Source organism: Diabrotica virgifera, chromosome 4 (assembly GCF_917563875.1).
Source record: "Diabrotica virgifera virgifera chromosome 4, PGI_DIABVI_V3a".
In the NCBI taxonomy this organism is placed as follows: Eukaryota; Metazoa; Arthropoda; class Insecta; order Coleoptera; family Chrysomelidae; genus Diabrotica; species Diabrotica virgifera.
Window position 1 is genome coordinate 66,215,004 of NC_065446.1, and position 23,077 is coordinate 66,238,080.

A 23,077-nucleotide genomic window follows, 5' to 3' on the forward strand; every position below is an offset into this window, starting at 1 on the left:
GCGATCTTTATTTCTGAAACCGCGGCTCTAAATAATTCATTGTTATTACATCCAAACCAGTTCCTAAGGTTCTTCAGCCATGAGTTACGTCTCCTTACTATGGATATTTTTCTTGCATAATAACCTGGAGTATAAACTAACTTCTAACGAATTAATTCTAAACCAAAATACAAAACTAACTTTTAACGAACTAAATTCTAAACCAAAACACAAAATAATGCACAAAAACGTTGTGAAACACAAGGGAAGTCGAATTCGAAATTTCAAAATGATAGGTACACAAAATACAGCTGACCTGAATAATAACCGTCACTTGACTCTTTGACACTTCTAAAAAATGGCCAAAATGGACGAAGTTTTCGTCAAATGTTCGTAATACGTGTATTTGATTGGCTAGAAAAAACGCGCATTCTAAATATCAACGAATCAAACGTAGGTTAGGAATAGACATCTTATGTATATAACCATTGTAATGCTGCATTATTTTTGTGTTTAATCACGGAGCTACCGCTTTTTCCGTCTCATCAAACTTAATGCATTAGAGAGAAATCGAAAAACTGTGACGCACTGAAAAATGATCATGAGAACAAGAATACTTACAAAATAATTAATTAGACCCGTAGTAACCTATGGTTGTGAAACCTGGGTAATGACGAAAAAAGATGAAGCCTAACTCAGGACATTCGAGAGAAAGATACTGAGAAAACTATATGGCCCGGTGCAAGAGGAAGACGGCACATGGAGAATCAGGAGAAACGACAACGTTAATGAATTTAATGAAGGGTATGACATTGTAAGATTTGTAAAAAGTCAAAGACTGTCATGGCCAGGGCTGCTTTATCTATTAGGCAATATAGGCAGTTGCCTAGGGCGGCACAAATAGTGTACAAAAATATTTGTACCTAAAAATTATGGATCTGGGTTCTGTCATTAAAGAGTATGAAGCTCAAATTACTTTACCACAAGGAAGCCAAAAAATTGTGCCCAAATAAAACATATAAAGAAATAAGAAAGAGAAAAAGAAAAATTCAATTTGACGAGGGGGCTGATGATGAACTAAACTTTTCAGCTAGTGATGAGATGAAAATCCACACATTCTATATTATAATCGACACTCTGATAAGAGACCTGAATAGACGTCTGGAATCTTATCGACTTATTTATCAACGTTGTCGTGTTATTAACAGATTTGCCAAAATTAAGCAATGAAGAAATTACTAAAGAAGCTGAAAATCCGGTACAAAATAAAGACGACCAAGATACATCATTTAACACAATAAAATCACCAATTGACATATTCTCTTAATATTTAAAGAGAGTTAGTGCAGTCATTGAAGGTGGATATGCGTTGAACCTCCATCGATTTGCATGAAAATTGGTGAGTGGTTAGAGGATATCTCAAGGAACAAAGGTGACATGGTGTCAACTTGTGCTCTTACCCTGGGGGTGGATGCCACCCCTTCTCGGGAGAAAAAATTATTTTATTAAAAATATCCCCAGAATTCGATGGAGGAGCAAATTCTAAGCAAAATTTGTTACATAAAGTTATTAAAATAAATCAAAACTTTTTGAGTTATTAAAGATCAAAGATTTTATTTTTTGTGAGAAAAATGCATGTTTTTAACCGATTTTTCATAAATAACTCAAAAACTATAAGATTTTACAAAAAGGTTATTACTACCAAAATTGATTTTAATAAAAAATGAAATAAACTCCTTACTGAAAAGACCTTTTTAATGTTAACTAAAAGTGAGTTATAAGTAATTGAATGTCCATTTTTTTTTCGGCGAGTACCCAAATCTGAGTATTCAAGCTTAATTTGTCAAAGTACTTAGAAATATATATCAAATGAGCCCCCGAACAAGTTGATAGCATTAAAATTTATGCACCTTTTATTTTATCTTTTAAGAATTTTTCCAAAAAAAGGTTTGTTTTTTTTTAATGACTCCGTTAAGGCTATGGGTACATAATTCGCAAATATTTTACGTGTATCCCTACTTTTTCTGTCTTTACACAGCAAATTACGTGTAGTAAAATTCACACTGGTATGGATATGTAAACATTACTAGAATGTCATTCTACTTGAAAATGTCATAATTAATTTAAAAAGATGGCTTTTGAATGTTCTTGGATAACTGTTATTTTTATAATTGCAAATTATTAATTCAGTTAATAAATGTGATAATTTTTTCACTAACTATGTTTTCAGTGATTGTAATAATTTATTTGTACAAGAAAAACTAATAATCAATCGAGAAAAGAGGAAAAGTGGTAAAGTGATTTTTTAATAATATATTGTTATTATGGAACGCTTACAATTTTGAACATCTCTAACAACAAAATACTTGAATCACAGGATATATCTGATGTATTCTCTGCTTGGATCTTCCACAAATAATACACAATAAATAACTTTTTATTAAGTTCACGTCTTTAATCAATTATTTATCAAATACACTATATATTAATAATATTTAATCAATTTCTCAAAATATTCCCGATGCAATGTCAAATATTTAAAATTGTCACTGATTGTCAGTGTGTGACTGACAATATATGCTGACAATATTATATTCGGCTGAGTGCGTTGTAAGACAAAGACAGATTTGGAAAATATTACCACGGCATTGTGTTCATTTTTTTCGAATCCTGAAAAAACCAATAAATATTTTTGAAAAATTTAAACGCAGAATGAAAGACTAAATTATTACCGAGAGCCGAAAGTCCCTTAGAATAAATAAAAAGTTTATTTTGAATGAGATATTTGAAATTAAAAATCACACTAAATTTTCCCTTAGTTTTTTACCCCTGTAACTTATTAAAATAAACATTATAGAAGTTCTCAGGGACTTTCGGCCCTCGCTAATAACGTAATCTTCCATTCTGCACTTAAATTTTTCAAAAATACTTATTAGTTTTCTCAGGATTCGAAAAAAATGAATCCCCATTTGAATAGCATTGCAGCCGAAAATACGTACCGATCCTCTTAATTTTTACGATATTTGCCTTAACACCACTTGAAAGTTAATTTTATTGACTATTTAAACCACGTTGAATTTAATCTTTTAAACCCCTTACTTTTCTAAAAATAAAAGGTTAAATGGCCCCGGTTACATGGTTCTCGCAGCAAAATTTAAGCTTTAAACGTTTCTATCTCGGTTATATTTTACCCTATAGTTATATACCCTATAGTTTTATATAGTTATATAAAGTTAAAATATTTGATACAGAGAAAACTAAAATTTGGTTATACATACATCACTTTTTACGTATATTGAGTATTTTTGGAGTTATTATCAAAAGAAAATTAAAATTACGATAATTTTAAAAATTTTGATTTTTTTAAATTATATCTTTTTTTTAATATGCATTCTAAATCAGTCAAAATTGTTGAAATCATTATCTATGCTAATATAAAGAAATTCTTCTAAGGATTATTATAAATTTTAATTTTTGTGGAAATGGCGTATGTTTTATTTTTCACTTTTTCCTAAAAAGTTCTAAAGGGTTCTCTTATTTTCATCACAACTTGCTTAATTGTGATGATATTGTCTTCTACTGGAGCTCATTTGATAGGTACTCCAAAGTACTTTGACAAGTGTTTGGTAGGTATATTTTATAAAATGCATCTTTTTCCCGTTATACTTGCTTGAGTACTGAGATTTGAGTACTCGTCGAAAAAATATACATTCAATTAACCATAACTCACTTTGAATTAATATTAGTTTAGTTCTTTAAGCAAGAAGTGTATTCAGCTTTTTATTATCTTCAATTTTGATAATAATAACTTTTATTTTTTACGAAAAAATAAAATTTTTGATCTTTAATAACTGAAAAAGTATTGATTTATATTAATAACTTTATATAACAAATTTTGCTTAGAACTTGTCTCTCTATCGATTTATGGAATTATTAACAAAAATAATTTTCATCCCCGAGAAGGGGTGGCATTCACCACCACGGTAAAAGCGCAAGATGGCATCATGTCACCTTTGTTCCTTGAGGTATCCTCTAACTACTCACCAATTTTCATGAAAATTGATGGAGGTTCAACGATATCGGAGGTGAAAACCTTCAGTGACTGCACTAAATGGATTGAAAGATATTTTCCCTAATTTTGACATTACTTTGCACATTTACTTGTGCATCCCAGGTGCCAACGTGTCCGCTGAAAGGTCATTTTCGAAAATGTCAAGAATTAAAAATAATTTTTCATCAAGTATTACGCAAGAACGTGCAATTTGTCGATTTTGTCAAGAAAATTTTTTTTTAAAGGCTTTTTTGAAAAGAAGTCGCTGATGTGATCAAACTGGAATGACAATTTTTTCTGTTATAGGTGTATACACATCGTAGTTTAAATCCATTTTTAATGTTTTTGCAAATTTCTGTAATTTTTTTTTGCAAAAATGGTACATGGTTGAAGGGCGGCTACTAGAGAATTGCCTAGGGCGTCAATTGACCTAAACGCGGCCCTGGTCATGGCTATGACATGTATATAATACAATGGAGGAGAAGGGCACAAGAGAGATCTGAATGGAAGCACATAGCCAGACAGGCAAAGACTTATCCAGGGTTATGATGCCAAAAGAAGAAGAAGAGGTGTAAATAATATTATTGGAAAGGGGTATTGTTTTTATTTTTACAGCCTCTATTTCAGCTACTATTATTTTCATCATCTCAACAGCTGCAGGTATAATCAAAACTTCAGCAATTGTATGTGGCTTAAACTTTTCCACAAATATCCCACTTTGGCTTGTACAAAATAACTGTAAGATACTCATCACTATACAATCTGTTTTTCCTTTTATTATTTTCATTTCCATACAAAGACAATTCTAACGATCTTTTTAAAAATTTATCCATTTCTAATAAAATAGTAAAGATGAAAAAAGAACGCAATACAAATAACTTATACACCATTTTACTACAGCAGGACAACGCAACGTTTGTTGTGTAAAAATCGTTTGGTGTTTAATAAAGTCGAATTTACAATTCCAGAAAAATCTAGGCACTAATGTAGAGCCTTCTCTTGGTTAAATACGAAAGGAAAACGTAAGAAGAAAGAAATTGTGAAATTTATAATGCCGCAAGTAAACAATTTTTGAAGTGAAAACTTCTTTAGGGACGTTGTGCAATTTTTGGATAGGGGAAAAAGCATTGAATTCGCGACCGTCATCGTGACCATCATTGCGACCGTCATCGCTTATGCTATATATTATTTGTATGTATATATAAATTGTATAGAAGTATTTAAATATAAAATAAATGTAAAACCTATTTTAGGATGTGGAAAAAATATTTATTTCGCGACCGTCATAGCGACCGTCATCTCTTCGACGAAATAAATTTTGTACGTATCTATATTATGTGTATCTATACATAAATTGTATAGAAGTATTTAAATTTACAATAAATGTAAAACCTATTTTTCGATAGGGAAAAAGGATTTATTTCGCGACCGTAATCTCTTCGGCGAAATAATTTTTGTACGTATATGTATTGAAGTAAAAACATCTTTAGGGACGTTGTGCACTTTTTGGATGGGAAAAAGTATTAAATTGGCGACCGTCATCGCTTTGAAGAAATAAATTCTTGAAGTGAAAACTTCTTGAGGGTTGTGTACTTTTTGGGTGGGGAAAAAGTAATAAATTAGCGACCGTCATCGTTTCGACGAAATAAACTTTTAAAGTGAAAATTTCTTTAGGGACGTTGTGCACTTTTTAGATAGGGAAAAAGTATTAAATTAGCGAACGTCATCGCGACCGTCATCGCTTCGACAAAATAAATTTTTAAAGTGAAAACTTCTTTTGGGGACGTTGTGCACTTTTTAGATGGGGAAGAAGTATTGAATTAGCGACCATCATCGCTTCGGCGAAATAAATTTTTGAAGTGAAAACTGCTTTAGGGACGTTGTGTAATGAGGAAATAGATGGAGATGCATGTACCTACTAGATTAAGGTTGGACAGATGAAGTGGAAGGAAGCGAGTGGTGTGTTGTGTGACAGAAAAATCCTAATGAAGCTAAAGGAAAAATTCTATAAAAGTCATTAGACCGACTATGATGTACGGAACTGAATGTTGGGCAGTTAAAAAGAAACAGGAACGAATGCATGTTGCGAAAATGAGAATGTTTAGATGGATGATAAATGAGTGGAGTGACAAAAAAGGATAAAATTAAACATGAGCATATTAGGGGAAGTCTAGGGTGGCACCAATTGATGCCAAAACAAGAAAGCATAGGTTAAGATGGTTTGGTCATGTTCAACGGCGAGAAGTTAATCACGCAATACGAAGAATTGCTGAACTGCGGGTTCCTGGAAGGAGTAGGTGAATAAGACCAAAGAATAAGACCAGTTGGAGACGCTTAGAAAGGACATGTCGGTAAAGGGGATTAATATTGATATGAGCCAAGATAGAATTGTATGGACAAATTCAATTAGGGAAGCCGACCCCGCATAGAAATAGAGACGAAGAGAATGATGATGATTAAACGGCGAATCAACTGAGTATGATAAGACGAGGGGGGTCGCCATTTATTTTTTGTCAAAAGGGGTCCCTGATCTAAGAAAACACTGACCTACGGCATCGTAACTCTTTACAGACTAGGAAGAATGACGACCCTGATAACTATTTTGTACTTCGGTTATTATGTATTAATTACTGATATTATCTAACTAACGCATGACTAAGTTTTTTTAATAACCTACGGATCAGTAGTGTACCTACTGATAGATCGACGGGCCCTGGTTCCAGTTGGGATGCGGGCCCGCCCGTCCAGTAAAAACACATTGTATATCAAAGTTTTTAATAAACATTAAATATAAATCATCATATATCATAAAATATCTCATATCAAGTGATACCTATTGTGCCGATGTGTGCTTTTGCTCTGGGGGTGTTTTACCTCTTTTCGGGGGTGAAAAACATACGTTCAAGATAAGTTCGGAATTGGATAAACTGACTAATTCTAAGCAACTTTAGTTCTATAGAGTTTTTCACTAAGTCAATACTTTTCGAGTTATAAGTTTCAATAAAAAAAACACGTTTTGAGACGGTTTTTCGCAAATAACTCAAAAAGTAAGTATTTTATAGAAAAAAATATTCTTAGTAAAAATATAGCCTATAAAAAAATGAAAAGATCCTATGAAAAAGTGAAAAGATGGTGTATATACGAAGTCTGTAGATCCAGGAGAAGCAGAATTGTAGGTAATGAAAAGATAGGTTCTTATTCTTCAAATTAAAAACCTTAATATTGTAAAACTAAAACAGCTTTTAAAAAATGAACATCAGAATGAAATTGCATACAAACCTCGTAAGGAGAAAAAACCGTTAAATAAAAGAATATAAAAAAACCTTCGATAACGGTGGGGTTGATATCTTTTATCAAACGAAAAGATTTTCTTAAAAATAAATTGGTATCTATATTTATCCTTATTATCCGTACCACAACATATTGTCTATATTTAGAATTTAATTTCAGTTGTTAAGAATTACTTAAAAGTACAGGCTGAAGGATGAGGGTGCTATAAACACGAGTATCGAGCATCGAGCCTATTGTATTGGAATTATTTTTATGACCCACCGTATAAAACTTGCATTGATCAGTTTCCGAATTTCTAAAACTTTGTAGTTTACCTACAACTTATTCACGGATCGTGCTAACATAAAAAAATACAAGTGTTTGAGTTAACACGTGTAGGCAGGCACAGACAGCGGTTAGTCTTTAAACAAGTGTTGAACCAAAGGCTTCAGTAAACAGGTAAAACGAGTAAGGAACCTTACAAAAGCGTTCCTTCTTGTGTTTTTTAATAAATTTTGTTTTTAAATTTTTTGATGAACAGACATTCTTCGTTTTTAATTATAAGTACCTACACAAAAATTAAAATTTATTAAGCAGTTACATTTCCTAGTGCGGATTTGTGTAGTTCACAATGTCTCCATCAAATTAGAAACAAAATAAGCAAAAAGCGCGTTAGAGCGTGGCCCCCGGGCCCTGGTTCCGCGGAACCATGCTCAGTACGCCATTGCTACGGATCAGTTTACATATTTTCTTTTATTCTGGCTTCATTTACTAAATACATACATTACGCATTATTATGAATTTATTGCCTCCAAATTCATTATCACATTTTAAATATTCTCATTAAATTTTTTCAGTCAAGTTCTCTAGAAAATAATACAAAATGTTTGAGCTTGCCGATTAATGTAACGGGTAGACTGTGATTTCATCATAATGGTAGTATACACATTTTCTTTTGTGGAACAAACAACTATTTTTTGTCAACTCTGATAATATAATGGTATATGCTCTATTGCTATTTTTTAAGTAAACAATAATAAATTTAACAAAAAATATATCATTTTGAATAAAAAATTGATTACTACTTAACGTTGTTTGTTCTTATTTGAGTATAAATAAAAAAGTTTATCAATTTGTTCTTTGTATCGATTAACATATTTTTGATTTCAAACTAAACAATAGTGGATACTGACGTTGTATGCAGAGGAGACCTAGGCATGTGAAACCTTAAAAGTTCAGTCACTGTGACTGCTACTTGCACCAGACCTTTACCTTCCAGTACGTCTGCAGCACAGCATAGAAGATTCTGAAAGAAAAATAAGAACATATTAATATACTAGTGATTTTGCCCGACGACATGCGACAGGGAATACAATCAATTGTTCTTTAATTGACTTACACAGTCACTATACTCAATTTTTTGTGACATCCTCCTATTTTATCGTATCTCCTTCCAATTTTTTCTGACACCCTCCATTTTTTTCTGATTCCCTCAATTTTTTCTGGCACCCTCCACTTTTATCTGATACCCTCCATTTTTTTCTGACTCTTATTTTTTTATATTTATTTTTATTTTATAACTCGAGAAGGACTGAATTGATTTAGCTACTTTTGATTTTGAAATAAGTATTTGTAGAAGTCTTAGGGTAAGAACAGAACAAGTAGGTCGAGGTGGAGGTGGAGGTCGCGGTGGATGCTACTAATAGTTAAGTCGCGGTCGATGTCGACAGCACGTAGCAAGGAGGTCACCTGCGCTGTCAGTCGAGCTAGAACCACTATAAATTAAATAGTTTAATGAAATTTGAATGACAAAAAGACTGTGCTTTTGCGATGTTGTGTCAGTCAAGTGATGATAGTGATGAAGTGTCAGCTGTAAATAATCAGATCCTCCTTCATATTTCAAAAATTTACTGTATTTAATTACTTTAGAAATTCAAAAATACACTGAAGACAAAAAAGGGATTATATAAAAAGTATCAACTCAGATAGCGCAGGTAATGACAACTTGGCTTCGAACGGACCAATCACAGGGAATCATCCTTGTAGGCCGCGCAGTAGACATCCATGTAAAACAAACTCATTTTATTTTCAAAAGCATCGATGTAAACCTCCTGGATGGCATCGCGCTAAACCTCCACCGCGACTTACCTGCTCTGTTCTCTTCCATTTACTACAATGTGTTTGTTTTATATGGATATCAACATCGACCGCGACCTCCACCTCCACCACGACCCACTTGTTCTGTTCTTAACCTAAGGAAGAAGATCTTTACAATGTCCCATCACATATCAAACATTATTAGCTGTATAGGAAGTGTGTAAAAAATGTGCCCCTTGCTCAAGAATATCGCTATTTTTGACAATATCGAAAATTAATATACAGGAAATATGTTTATAATTAAAAATAATTTTAAACCATTGTTTACTTACAATAATAAAAAACTATTTTTCAACATTTTCTCTGCGATAAAGTTAAAAATTCAAGTTGGTGCATTAATGCAATATTTTAATAGTTATAAATTTAATTAAACAATTCTAAATACCATATTTAGATCAAACAAAGAGCCAAAAGCATGGATTTTACGGGAAACGTACAAAAGTAAAAAGACCCCAAGTTAGGCGCAGTTTTAGTGACGTAAATCTAAAGGAGTATAATATAACAATGCGTAAATGACAATAACATTTTTGTTTTTAGTATTTTCTTTACAATTTCATCACATTTTCTCACCTTCTAAACTTTCCTTGGACTTCTACAAATGTTTTAAAATTGAAATTACCTAATAGGGAACTTGAATAAAATTTTAAATTAAAAAAAATGGTATAAATCACAACAGAACATAATTTAGAACATGTATCAAAGATGAAAAAGTTTTTTTTGTCTTTCGTTTGGCCCCTAAAGACGACTAAAAATTCAACTTATACCAGCCAGCCAAAAACGCGTCGTGACGTCACGGGGTTATATGTTTACATTCTACACCAATTGAGGTGTTCTTTGCAAAAACCCCAGTTGTCATTATTTACAACATTGGAGATATTTAAAAAAAAAGTTATTTAATTGAACCGTATTAAGTTTACGGAAATTCTCAAATTAGTGATTTATTTTGATGATTACACACAGTTTACAATATAAATAACATTATTTTTTCCTTTTGTTTATTTATGAAGGACATTTATTCATTTGACATATGGGGTTTTTGCAGGAATTTTTCATTAATTTATAGGAAAAACGATATTTATAGTAATAAACCAAAATAAAAAATGAACGAAAAATGGTGTTTACTTATAAAATCACACAAGACAACTATTCGAAGGAACTTTAAACTATAAAAACCTACTGACAGCCAAGCGATAAAGTTTCCCGCAAAAACACCAATAGTCATTAACAACTATGGTTTTGAAGGGAATTGCGCTTGACATATGGGGTTTATGCGGAATCGCCTATATTTTTGTCGCTTATATTTTGGACTACTGTGATTTTTATGGAAGTTTCTTACACAAGGAACGTAGGTAATTAGTCCTTCAATCCATAGATGGCATAAGTCCACTTCCGAAAAAAAAGGACAACTGGGGTTTTTGCAAAGAACGCCTCAATTGTAATATATAATTTTAAATTAGACATTATAAACGTCAGTAGAAAATACAGTTATTTGACGTCACAAGTGTTTTTGATCGTTTGAACTATTCATAGAAAACTTGTACTTTTACATAATGGTTTTATTTTCCATAGTAAACCTTCTTCCTTTCCTTCAAAAACTGTATCAAACTCCAATTTTAACAAACTGGTATATATTTATTACATGACATACGATAAATGTCATTAGAATATAAATATTTTTCTTTATTCCCCGACGAAGAGCTGGCCAAATACCCAAGTAGGTGGAGGTCAATAAACTAAAGAAGAAGAAGAAGAAGAATAGTCCTAAATATAACCATAAACGGAACCATATAGTTAAACTCTGTGACGTCACGGGTCGTTTGAACTATTTTAAGATACCGAAGACTTTAAATTTGTACTTCTAAGTTATTATGAGTTTTTGAAGCGTGAAATTTTGGAAATCTCATTTTTATACAAAACTAAACATTATTATGTAATAAAAAAATGTGCAAGTTCCCTATTCTATTCAGTCAGGATAAACAAGATATAACAAAATAAATTGCCGTTTATTAAACGCCATTCAATGTTTACATATCGAAACCGTACCGGACAGACTGCGTGACTTGTCGCATTAGAATTTTATAAGATCAGATACTTTTCATCATGTCATAAAATTTCTTCAAAATAACGTCATAAATACCTTTTCAAACATTTCATTTCAACTATCTGATATAATACAAGCGTGAAGATATGGCTTAGCTATGAAATAATCTGGCTTCTGGAAGCACTCTAAAATTTTTCAATGGGAACCAAGTCTGTAATTACAGGTGGCAATGCTTAAATGTAAAGCAAAACCTACACTCTTCATAATATATGAATTTGCCATTTCAGTTCTTTAATCATCCTCATCTGAAGGCTCCTTGGTATCGCTGTGGAAATCATGGCATGTCGTTGAAGTGTTAAAGTTTGAGGTAAATTTAAGATATACCTACCTCCAATATGTAAAATAATATGTGGTATGTTGAGTGTATAATAAAACCTCTATTGTGTATGGAAATTTATTTATAAAGCTAATAAATACTGATATATTTAAGCTGTTACAGAAACCTTAACATAAAAGAAAATAAATAAAACAAATAAACTCTAAAAATTAAATAAACGATCCTTTTCAAGTATTAGTAGCAGTGGCACTTCGTAAAAATATATCAATCCTATGAAATACACCTTGATAATTTTATTACAGTATCACAGCTACTATTCGTAGTTTTATGTATAAGTAGAGTGCTGGGACATAGATAGAATGTGTCATGGACCATGGTATTGTCATAAAGTTATCTTAAAAAGTGGTACTATTAAAAATTGACCAACTTCCCTGAAAACTTGTTACATATTTCAAATCCACAAGGAAAAAGGTTTTTGCTGTAGCTGGCTGTATACCACATATTTAAAAAAAAAGAAAAATCCTTTATAAAAGGTATATTTATTAAAATTCCCTAAAAAGGGCTACATCACAAGCAGAACTAGTTTTCAATCTGATAACAGATCATCATCAGTGCTGACAAGATGCTGACATGCTAACCACCAAAATGAAAATATTAGGGTAAAAACTCTTTAAACTTAAGTGGCTATCCTAGTGTAAAAGTACGAAATTCAAATACTTTTTTGGGAATTTCTAAAATAAAAAGTACTGTACCAATTGTTTTGAAAATTTGCATGAGCATTTATTATAAAAAGAAGTGCAGGTAACACAATTTTCGTACAAAAAATATTAAAAATTAAACGATTTATGCGCCATCTACTGGCACCGTGAAAATAAAAACATAGCTCCACTGCTGCAGTGATTAGGATTAATAAGAGATCCTGAAACATAAAATTTCAGTTAAAAGTTATTATTGAAGTAGAAGTTATTTTCTATACCATCAACTAGGGGTTCTTTGATCGGATAAAAAATGTCAATTTGGCAATTTTTGAAACTGAAAATGTTTTAACTAGTTTTAAAAAAATTTTTTAACACTTCGTCATTTTTCCAAATTTTAATATTTTTCAAAAATCCTAGTTGATGATATAGGAAAAAACTTATATTTCAATAATCATTTTGAAATTTTATGTTTCAGAATCTGAGTTAGTCCCAATCACTGCAGCAGTGGCGCTATGTTTTTATTTTCACGGTGCTAGTAGATGGCGAAAAAATTGTTTAATTTTCAATATTTTTTATGAAAATTGTTTTACATTAACTTCTTTTTATAGTAAATGCTCGAGAAAATTTTCAAAACAATTGGTACAGTACTTTTTATTTTAGAAATCCCCAAGAAAAGTATATGCATTTCGTACTTTTGCCCTAGGATAGCCCCTCAATCAGTCATGGAAACATTGACTATAATTATTAAATTAAACATGGATGCACAAGATATCACATGTATTATGCCCAGGGTACCATCTGACCCTAAATTGAGTTGTTCACATATTGAACGGTTGTTGGCAACTATTAGCATGCCAGCATCTTGTCAGCACTGAAGATGATCTGTTATCAGATCGAAAACTAGTTCTGCTTGTGATGTAGCCCTTTTTAGGGAATTTTAATAAATATACCTTTTATAAAGGATTTTGCTTGTTTTTTGTTACATATTAATCGAGAAAATGGTAATATACATACTATAGTGTTCGAATTAATTGGGGCAAACATTTTTTCTGGTCTAAGTTAGTATGTGAGTGTGAAATTACCAGTGCTGTCTCCAACCACCTCAAATCGGTTACATCCGCCTAAAGGCAGTGACCTTGGCTATAATTTACTCGTTTGACTGTATTTAAAGTGTCAGTAGTTCAGTTTTGAGCCTTTCTTCGTTGCAACCGATGGTTATAATGTTGTGTTCCGTGTAATACGTGTTGCTTGCTCAAAGATGGATGTTACTCCTACGAAGCGGGCTAAAGTAATCATTCTTAATGAAAATACATCTATGACTGTCAGAGATATAACTGTAGCAGTTATTGTAACATAACAATCAAGAGAACTGTCAAAACATTAGAATGTGACTTTTCATTATTGCCATGTTTATATAAACATGGCAATAATGAAAAGTCACATTCTAATTCTAATTCTAATGTTTTGACAGTTCTCTTACGTCAAAAATTTTGACCTACGTAATATCGCTTTTGTAGTAAAAATACTATACCAAGATGTGTTGGAGAGGTCCACTACTAGACATATGTCTCCCTCAGCTCTTTCCATCTGCATCCTTCTTGTGCGGCTTGCATCCAATTACTGATAACACGCTTCAGATCGTCTGTCCATCTGGTTTATGGGCGTCCTCTGCCCCGTAGTGCTTCTTGTCGTAGCCTTCACTCGACAATATCTTTTGTCCATCGGTTGTCTGATAATCTGGCGACGTGTTCTGCCCAATTCCACTTTAGCGACACGATTCTTTCTACAGCGTCTGTTGTTTTTGTTCAACAACGTAATTCTTCGTTTAAGATTCGGTTTCTCAAGGAGACACCCCATCTGGAGCTCCATAGCCCTCTGAGCTTCTTGCTCACTACCTTTTTTGTAAGTGTTAATGTTTCCGCTCCGTAAGTGTACAGGTAACACACATTGGTGAAAGATTTTCCTTTTGAGGTATATGGACAAGTCCGATTCAAATACAAAAGGGCATACTTCGTACCAATATATTGATTTTTCAGTCTATTTAAGGTATGTAATGATTAAAACCGAAGGTTTTAGATAAAAATTGGTTTTCTTCATTTATCTCAATTAATTCAAACCGTATAGTTTAGTGACTAAGGAAGTGAATGTTGGCATAAAAAAATCTGGTTAAATTTTGTGATTTTTTCAGTAAAAATCAAGTTTAAACAACCAGTCTTTTTAATTTTTATTATATAAATCTTAGTAGTTTGTGTGATTATTAATATAAACATTGGCGTTATCAAAGCCTGCGTCTACAAAAGGGAAAACAACGCTGTTATTCTTTACTATTTATAGAAATAAACAAACGCCATATATTTGACAGTACCGCCTTAAAATGTTTGCAAATCAAATCATAAATTATATTAAAACAAACACAAGTTTACTTTTTTGCTATAAACACTCTTATGTTGTTTGTGAAAAAGTACAAATCTATGTCCACTAACTTATATTAAGTTATACTGAAAATATGGTTTTTGTCAACAACTGTTTTAACAAGTATATGAATGTTTTTCTTTTCTGTTACAAAAAAACAAACAAAATGAAAACAGTCTTTGATGTTTCGTAATACTGGAGATTCTATTGACTAGATTGTCAAAAGTAAAAGAAAAATAACACCGTAGGTATATACAAAATAAAACAAAACAAAAAGTAATTTAGAATATGAATAACATTTTTAAAGAATGCGGCAGATAAATACTGTTATGTGGAGAATATTTATGTATTTATTAGAGTGAAAATTAATAATTAGGTACCATAGAGCAGTGGTTTACAATGTTTTTAAGTCATGTACCACAAAATTATTCTTGGTACCACTGAAATACCTATCGAGCTAGGTAATCTAACTACAAATATGCTGGATTTTGGCTGTGTTTTTGTGTTTTGTGTACCACCAAAAATTATGATATGTTCCACCAATGGTACATGTACCACAGATTGAGAACCCTGCATAGGGGATTAATTATTATTAATCATTTGTCTGATTATTTATGCTTCAACTTCACGCTTTATTACATTTAAAATATTGATTTTTATACATGCGCCGTCCCAGAAGAACAATGACGTAACTGCAATTTTTTTCAATTCCTGTTTATTGCGTCATTAACGACAAAAATACTGTGGGCAAATGATACAACAACGACACAACTGTAACTATGTTCTGGGCCACTAGAGGGTCGGTCGTGTCGTTATTGAAATATGACACATTTTAAACCATGTTTCAGAAGAACAAAGACACAAACGTCAGTTGTGTAACGAAGACTTTGAGCGAGATCACCTTGAACTGAAATTTTTGTGTAACAACGACTTAAGTGTATTTTCTGTCAATGTTCGACTAATTTTCTATGCCATTTAATGTCTTAACTGTACTTTACACCGTTGTTGTACTATTAATTCTTGTTCTTTATTCAGCATGACTGTCTTATCGGTATTGCTGATCAAAAGATTATGAGTTCAATTTATTGTGTGAAGTTTCTCCATGGTGAAGAAAAATTTTAAGATGAACAATGACGCAACTGTAGATAGGGTTGAAAATAGGGGGTTAAATTAAGATAATGAAATTAGAACCAATAAGGATGAAAATACAAGTCAGCGTTGAAAGAAGAAATGCCATACCGATGCTCCTGAACGATTACTCTTTATTTAATCCCTAATTTATAAATTTGAAAATCGTTTTTTGCTCCCTTGGATAATTTTTACGATATACACATTTCGTTCTTTAAATGGTTGAGAAATGACATTGTATTATTTTCCTCATACACTCTGATTTACTTTAAATCCGAATATCGGATCAAGGTAAATATATTTTTTAAATCAATCATAATATAGCTTTGCGCGGGCCACCTGCCCATATCAGGATTAGTGCAGCAAAAACTTCAACCGATATAGAAAATCTGATGACGGATTCGTATTCAGCAATAAAAGTCATGTTTTATAATAGCGTTCTATGGTTCTATAATAGCTGCCAAACAATATAACTGTATTTACAAATAAATTAATTAGAAAAACGCATTTTCTAATGAATTTATTTTGGGTTAAAAAATTTTCTGTAATTTGCTGGCTTTGAAACCAATTACATATATACTTTTTATCTCACTTATTTGTTTCTTCCAAATCGGGAAAACATATAATGATATGCAATGTCAAACATTAGAGAAAATACTTAAATGTAGATTTTGCCCATAGGTCTATTTTTTTAACTTCAAATATCTCGTTAATGTTTTTGTTAAAAATGCTTAGCTTTTATTTAATTACGGATTTTAGTTTGCCTTATATAAAAAGTTATATAACTGCGTCCACTGATCCGCGTCGTACGGACCGCATCATCGGTAATGCCGAAGCGATGCCTCCAGAGGCAACTTTTGTGATGCGTGCCGATGACGTCATATTGAATGCCGAACAGTGAACGCACCGCGCGCGCTCTGTTCGCAATTTCGTATTGTCCAGTGGGAGCTAATCTACGGCTATTTGCATTTGACGATCGTCCTGTCAACACCTGATTTTGCATTATGGACGCATCACGACTAAATTATTACAGTAATGCATAAATAAAGACCTATAACTTAGCACGCACTCATTATTCGAGCCAACAAAGAAGGGAAAGTACAGGGTGTCCCGGAAAATAGTGCGTTCCTTAAAGGTGTGAGTAGAATGCACCATTTAAAAGAAAACTTTCTTTTACATTTTTTTTCTAAAGTTACCTGTTGCCTCAAAAAAATAAAATAATGTCTTTTTAAAATTTACATTTGGCAACCCGGCAGTTTTATTTATTTTGACATAGCGAAGATATTTAAAATTGTAAACACAGTCATATCATAATTACCTGTACCTCGATAATACAGCGTATTCTTATGGTATTGTCATGATTTCGATCTCAAGTATCATGTTAATTACGTACCTATAGTGTATAATTAGTGCAAGATTTAGGTACACCAAGGCGATTTACCTCGAAGTTTAAGGATTTGTAGATGGTTTCAAAACAAAATGTGTAAAGTGTTGTGTGCAGATAAAGCTTGTTTTAAGAGAAATGGTGTTTGTGTGTTTTACTTTAATAATGCCAAAAGTATTAATGTATGGGCTGGGATTATTAGTAATCATCTGATTGAACCACTCGAACTTCCCAGAATATTGAATGGAGAAGTGTAATACTCAAATTGTTTGTAACATGTACTACCGATAGGTAGATACTTCTTGAAGACGTTCTTGATTCTGATTGTAATAAAAATGTTTCATGTAAGTTAAAACACTATACAAACCTTATTTATTAGATATTTAATAAACACAAATATTATGTTGTTTTTCTATCACTGTTATCAGTATTTTATCAATACATAATAATATGCCTAATGGTCGATGATTCATGATAAGTTGAGTTACAGTAAAATTATTTTTACACAGAAGAAGGAACGCAGCGTTGCCGGCTGTATTTGTATTTCTGTGGACATTAATCAAATGCATTAAAATTAATAAATTATTTTTTTGAAAACGGTTGACTTTACAAAAAATTTTATCAGACTTTTTTGCTCTGAATGGTGCACTTAGCCATTACCTTGAAGGAACGCACTATTTTCCGGGACACCCTGTATAAGGGAGTGAATTCGAAGAACATTAACCCTCAACTGGTATGGTGATTTAGTTAACCTTCTAAGGTATGTTGATTCTAATAGAAATATTATTATTGATTGAATAAAGTGGCATCGACAATCCGATTGCTGATGTAGTGGACGCATTATGAAAAATTGATCCGTTTGATGCGATTCGTCCGATGCTGTGGACGTTTGCCTTAGTAATATTATTTTCAAATATGTTTGTAATTCCAAATACAATGACAAATTAAACTAAAAAAACTTTGGTATACGCAAATGCCACATCTTGTTTGGTTTTATAGATTTTTCTCACAAAATTTGTATCTATATTATCAATTAGTGATGTATATAAATTATAATTATCAATAAGTTTTGGGAATCATTTGTACTTTTGTTTATTTCTTATTTACTAGAGAGAGAATCAAATTCATTATGGTTAATATTATTCATATTCTAAATTACTAGCAATCTACCTGTAGCCAGATTAAATAATACCAAACATAAAAATATCGAAGGTACACATGTTCTATACAAATAATTAGTATTTGCCAACAAATAAAATATTAAACCGTATACTAGCTGTCAAATATAATACTTAAGCAACAATTTGGGAAAAGCCATTGCATTGGCGTGTTTCATCTAAGCTACCAAAAACTAGTCGAATCTGTAGATTAAACCAAGTTTTATTTGAGATTTTTTCTTTTAGATTTCTCAGACAATTCAGATCAGTGTCTGAGGCTGTTTAAGCGTAATCCAAAGGAGTTTCTACGTTGTTTCATAACCGTCGACGAAACATATTTCCACTGGTACATACCAGAGACCTAGGAACAGTCGATACAGCAGACGCTACCACGCGAAGTGCTTCGAAGAGGGTGAATACTGTCCAATCGACTGGAACCGTGATGGCCACCATTTTCTGGGATTTACAAGGTGTGATCTATATCAACTTCCTAGAAAAGGGCAAAACGCTCACAGGGCTTGACCGGGCCGCAATATTGGGCTGAATCGATGCCGAATTTCAGAAAAAACAAACCCAATTGGCGAAAAAAAAAAGTACTCTTCCACCATGACAACGCACCGCCTCATACATCCACCTTCGCCATGGCCAAATTGGTCGAATTGGAATATGAGTTGCTGTCGCATCCACCGTATTCCCCAGATTTGGCCCTGTATGACTTCTTTTGTTTCCCAACTTGAAAAAATCACTCGCTGAAAGCCTACTTTGCAGACTTTTAAAAAACGTATTCTTCAGACAGGTTAAAGAAGGTGGAGCATCGCTGGGTCAAAATTATCGAGCTAAAAGGTGACTACGTGTCAGAAATAAATTACTTTTTCAACAAATTTTCGTCTTTCTTTTAAAGGCTAAGTATTTATCGGACCTCCCTAGTATATCGATATATAACTTAAAATGTAATACATAACTCAACTTAAAAACTGGTTTTACCTACAGATATCCATCATATAAATTTTATTAAGCCTACAGCTACAACCTGTTTACAATTTAGCACCAGTTTTCCAAAGTACTTCGGATCACCCTGAACTTTCCAATTCCACAGCAACTTTAAACTTTCAAATACAAGCTACGCTTACAGTTAGAAAACTAAGTACTTTTTACCAATGCAATGAGTTACAACCTAAAATAGAGGCACTAATAATAAAATCACATGAGCTTAAACACCTAGTTAAATGCAAAAAACTTAAGGTATGTTGAATAATCTAGAGACTATAAAATATTTCATTTAGATTATTTCAATAAAGTATAGTAAATAATAAAGAAGATATAAAAATCCACGAGGAAAAAGTTTTCCTGTAGTTAGCCGTATACCATATATTACAAAAAACAAGTAAAATCCTTTATAACAGGTATATTTACTCAAATTTCCCTAAAAAGGGCTACATCACAGAATTAGTTTTCGATCGGATAACCGATCATCATCAGTAATGACACGATGCTCACATGCTAACCACCAAAATACAAAAATATACGGGTAAAAAACATACACTCTGGGCCAAAATTAACCGGCCACCTTAAAAATTGGTCATTTTTGATGTCTTATATCTCCTAAACCTGTTGTCAGATTTAAGTGATTTGTTTAATATGTTATAGCCTTATTCCTTGACAATATCGTTATAAAAATATTATTGCTAAACAGGTAAATTTTCATTGTATACCGGGTGTACGAATCAAACTGTGTTTTTTCTTAAAGTTTGCATTACCCTGTGGAAAATTCTAGCATTTATAAAATATTGAAATTAAAACCTAACTATAGCCTCATGTTTTCTCAACATTCTGTTTTTTGATTCATCCGCTGATGTTGGATAATAAAAAAAGTTAGGTGCTTTAACAACTAGACATGTATTTTATCAATACAGGGTGTTTTTAAAAAATTTTGGCAAAGTTTAAGGGGTAATTCTGCATGAAAAAATAATGACAGTTTGGTTTATAAACTTATGTCCGCAAATGCTTCGTTTCCGAGATAGGGGGTGTTGAAATTTTTCTGACAAACTGATGATTTATTTATTACTTTAAAACCGGTTGAGATATGCAAATGCAATTTAGTGGGTTTTATGACGTAGTTATTGCATATTTTTTGACATACAATTAAGAATTTAATATGCACCATAGGCGCGCATACGGGTAATTTGAGCAATCATATTACCCGTATGCGCGGCAATGGTGAATATTAAATGCTTAATTGTATGCCAAAAAATGTGCAATAACTACGTCTTAAAACCCACCAAATTTCATGTTCATGTCTCAACCGGTTTTAAAATAATAAATAAATCATCAGTTTGTCAGAAAATTTCAACACCTATCTCGGAAACGAAGCATTTGCGGACATAAGTTTATAAAGCAAACTGTCATTATTTTTTCATGCAGAATTACTCTTTAAACTTTGCCAAAATTTTTTAAAAACACCCTGTATTGATAATAAACATGTCTAGTTGTTAAAGCACCTAACTTTTTATTATCCAACATAAGCGAATGAATAAAAAAATAGAATGTTGAGAAAAATGAAGCTATATTTTAATTTTTAATTTGTAATATGTTTTAATTTCAATATTTTATAAATGCTAGAATATTCCACAGGGTGAAGCAAACTTTAAGAAAAAACACAGTTTGATTCGTACACCCGGTATACAATGAAAATTTTCCTGTTTAGCAACAATATTATTATAACGATATTGCCAAGGAATAAGGCTATAACATATTAAAAAAATCGGACAACAGGTTTAGGAGATATAAGATATCAAAAATGACCCATTTTTAAGGTGGCCGGTTAATTTTGGCCCAGAGTGTAGATTATAATTGTGAACTTGCCCCCAGTTGTGAGTTGCCACCATCTATTCAAGATCTGAACAACTCAATTTTGGCTCAAACGATACCTCGAGCAGAATACATGTGATTTTTGTGCATCCATGTTCAAGTTCACAATTATTATAATCTATGTTTCCATGACGGATCAATTTTGAAGGGTTTTACCCGAATATTTTTGTATTTTGGTGGTTAGCATGTCAGCATCGTGTCAGCACTTATGATGATCGGTTATCCGATCGAAAACTAGTTCTGTGATGTAGCCCTTTTTAGGGAGTTTTGATAAATATACCTTTTATAAAGGATTTTACTTATTTTTTTTATGTTATATTTATCGGAGGGAATAAATATTTACTTGACTAGTATGATAACATTTTTTTAATTAACGATAAGTATAATAAATGTCTATAGAAATTCAAATTGTATTTAACAACTCATGTTGAAGAACGCAGTTTTAAATACTGAAGTTCCTTTTTATTATTACGGTTTGTCGTACTTTTTACTTTTGTTTTTCAAGCTTTGTGTTCAATCTCATGATGTAGCATTTTGCTTTCCACCCTGTATGTTTTAATAGGCGAGGAAATAAAGCACTAATATCGCCAAAACCCCTAACTTTTTCAAAGTAAGACGGATCGTTATGAAACCTTTTGCATTCGATTCGGAATAACATAATAATATTAACTTGGCATAAAGGACAAATGAAAATTGCAGTTTTGTAGGAGGAAAATGCATTTTCCAAAGTGCATCTCAAAATGTAAAAAATTCACAATTCGGAAAATAATTATGGAAATGATTTCAATTTTCATACTGGGGGGTTTTTGAGGTCGCTGAACAGGAAAATCGGGCCGGCGAAGTTGTAAGAGGTACCTCACGCCTGGTATCCCAGTATGCATCCTAAATTTTATGGAAATTCATTATGAAAATCGTTGAAACTTGTTATCCCGAGGTTTTTGAGGTCGGTGAACATGAATATTGCTTCGGTGCCATGGTGCCCGGGATCTAAGTCATTTCCTGAAGTTTTATTAAAATTCGTTATGAAAATGGTTGTGTGTGTGAAAAGATGGCTTGGATGCAGGTCTGTTAGCCACAGATTTTTATTTTATTTTTACCTTAATTTATTAGTTTATTAAATGAAAATAGTTAAAATTTATTATATCGTTGTTTTTGAGGTCCCTGAACACGAACATTGCATCGAAGATACTGTACGAGGTATCTGGTGCCCTTTATCTACGTCGTCTCTGGGAATTTTATGGAATTTCGTAATAAAATTTGTTATTCCGGGGTTTTTAAGGTAACTCAGTGTTTTAATCATATACTCGAGGCTCCGACATATTTATATCTAAAAAATTATTATTAAATCTAAAAAAAAATTCGAATATTTTTTATAGTTCACGCTATGAAGTAAAATAACTTATTGTTACTGTTACTCACTGTTAAATTTTATAACGAATTTCCATAAAACTCCAGGAGACGATGTAGATACCGGGCACCAGATACCTTCTACAGCATCTTCGATGCAATATTCGTGTTTAGCAACCTCAGAAACCCCGAGATAATAAATTTAAACTATATTCATAACGAATTTTCATAAATCTCCAGGAGATGTA

At 32.2% G+C, this 23,077-nt stretch overlaps 1 protein-coding gene across 1 annotated transcript in view; it reads right to left on the reverse strand.

Annotated features, from left to right (window-relative positions):
- Positions 1–7,818: 7,818 nt before the first annotated feature.
- LOC114334390 (leucine-rich repeat and calponin homology domain-containing protein) overlaps positions 7,819–23,077 on the reverse strand; it is a 290,806-nt gene continuing 275,547 nt past the window's right edge. Inside the window, exon 10 of the mRNA XM_050648230.1 lies at positions 7,819–8,606. Coding sequence (XP_050504187.1) covers positions 8,472–8,606 — 135 coding nt within the window. The 3' untranslated portion in view covers positions 7,819–8,471. The remainder of the gene's footprint in view (positions 8,607–23,077) is intronic.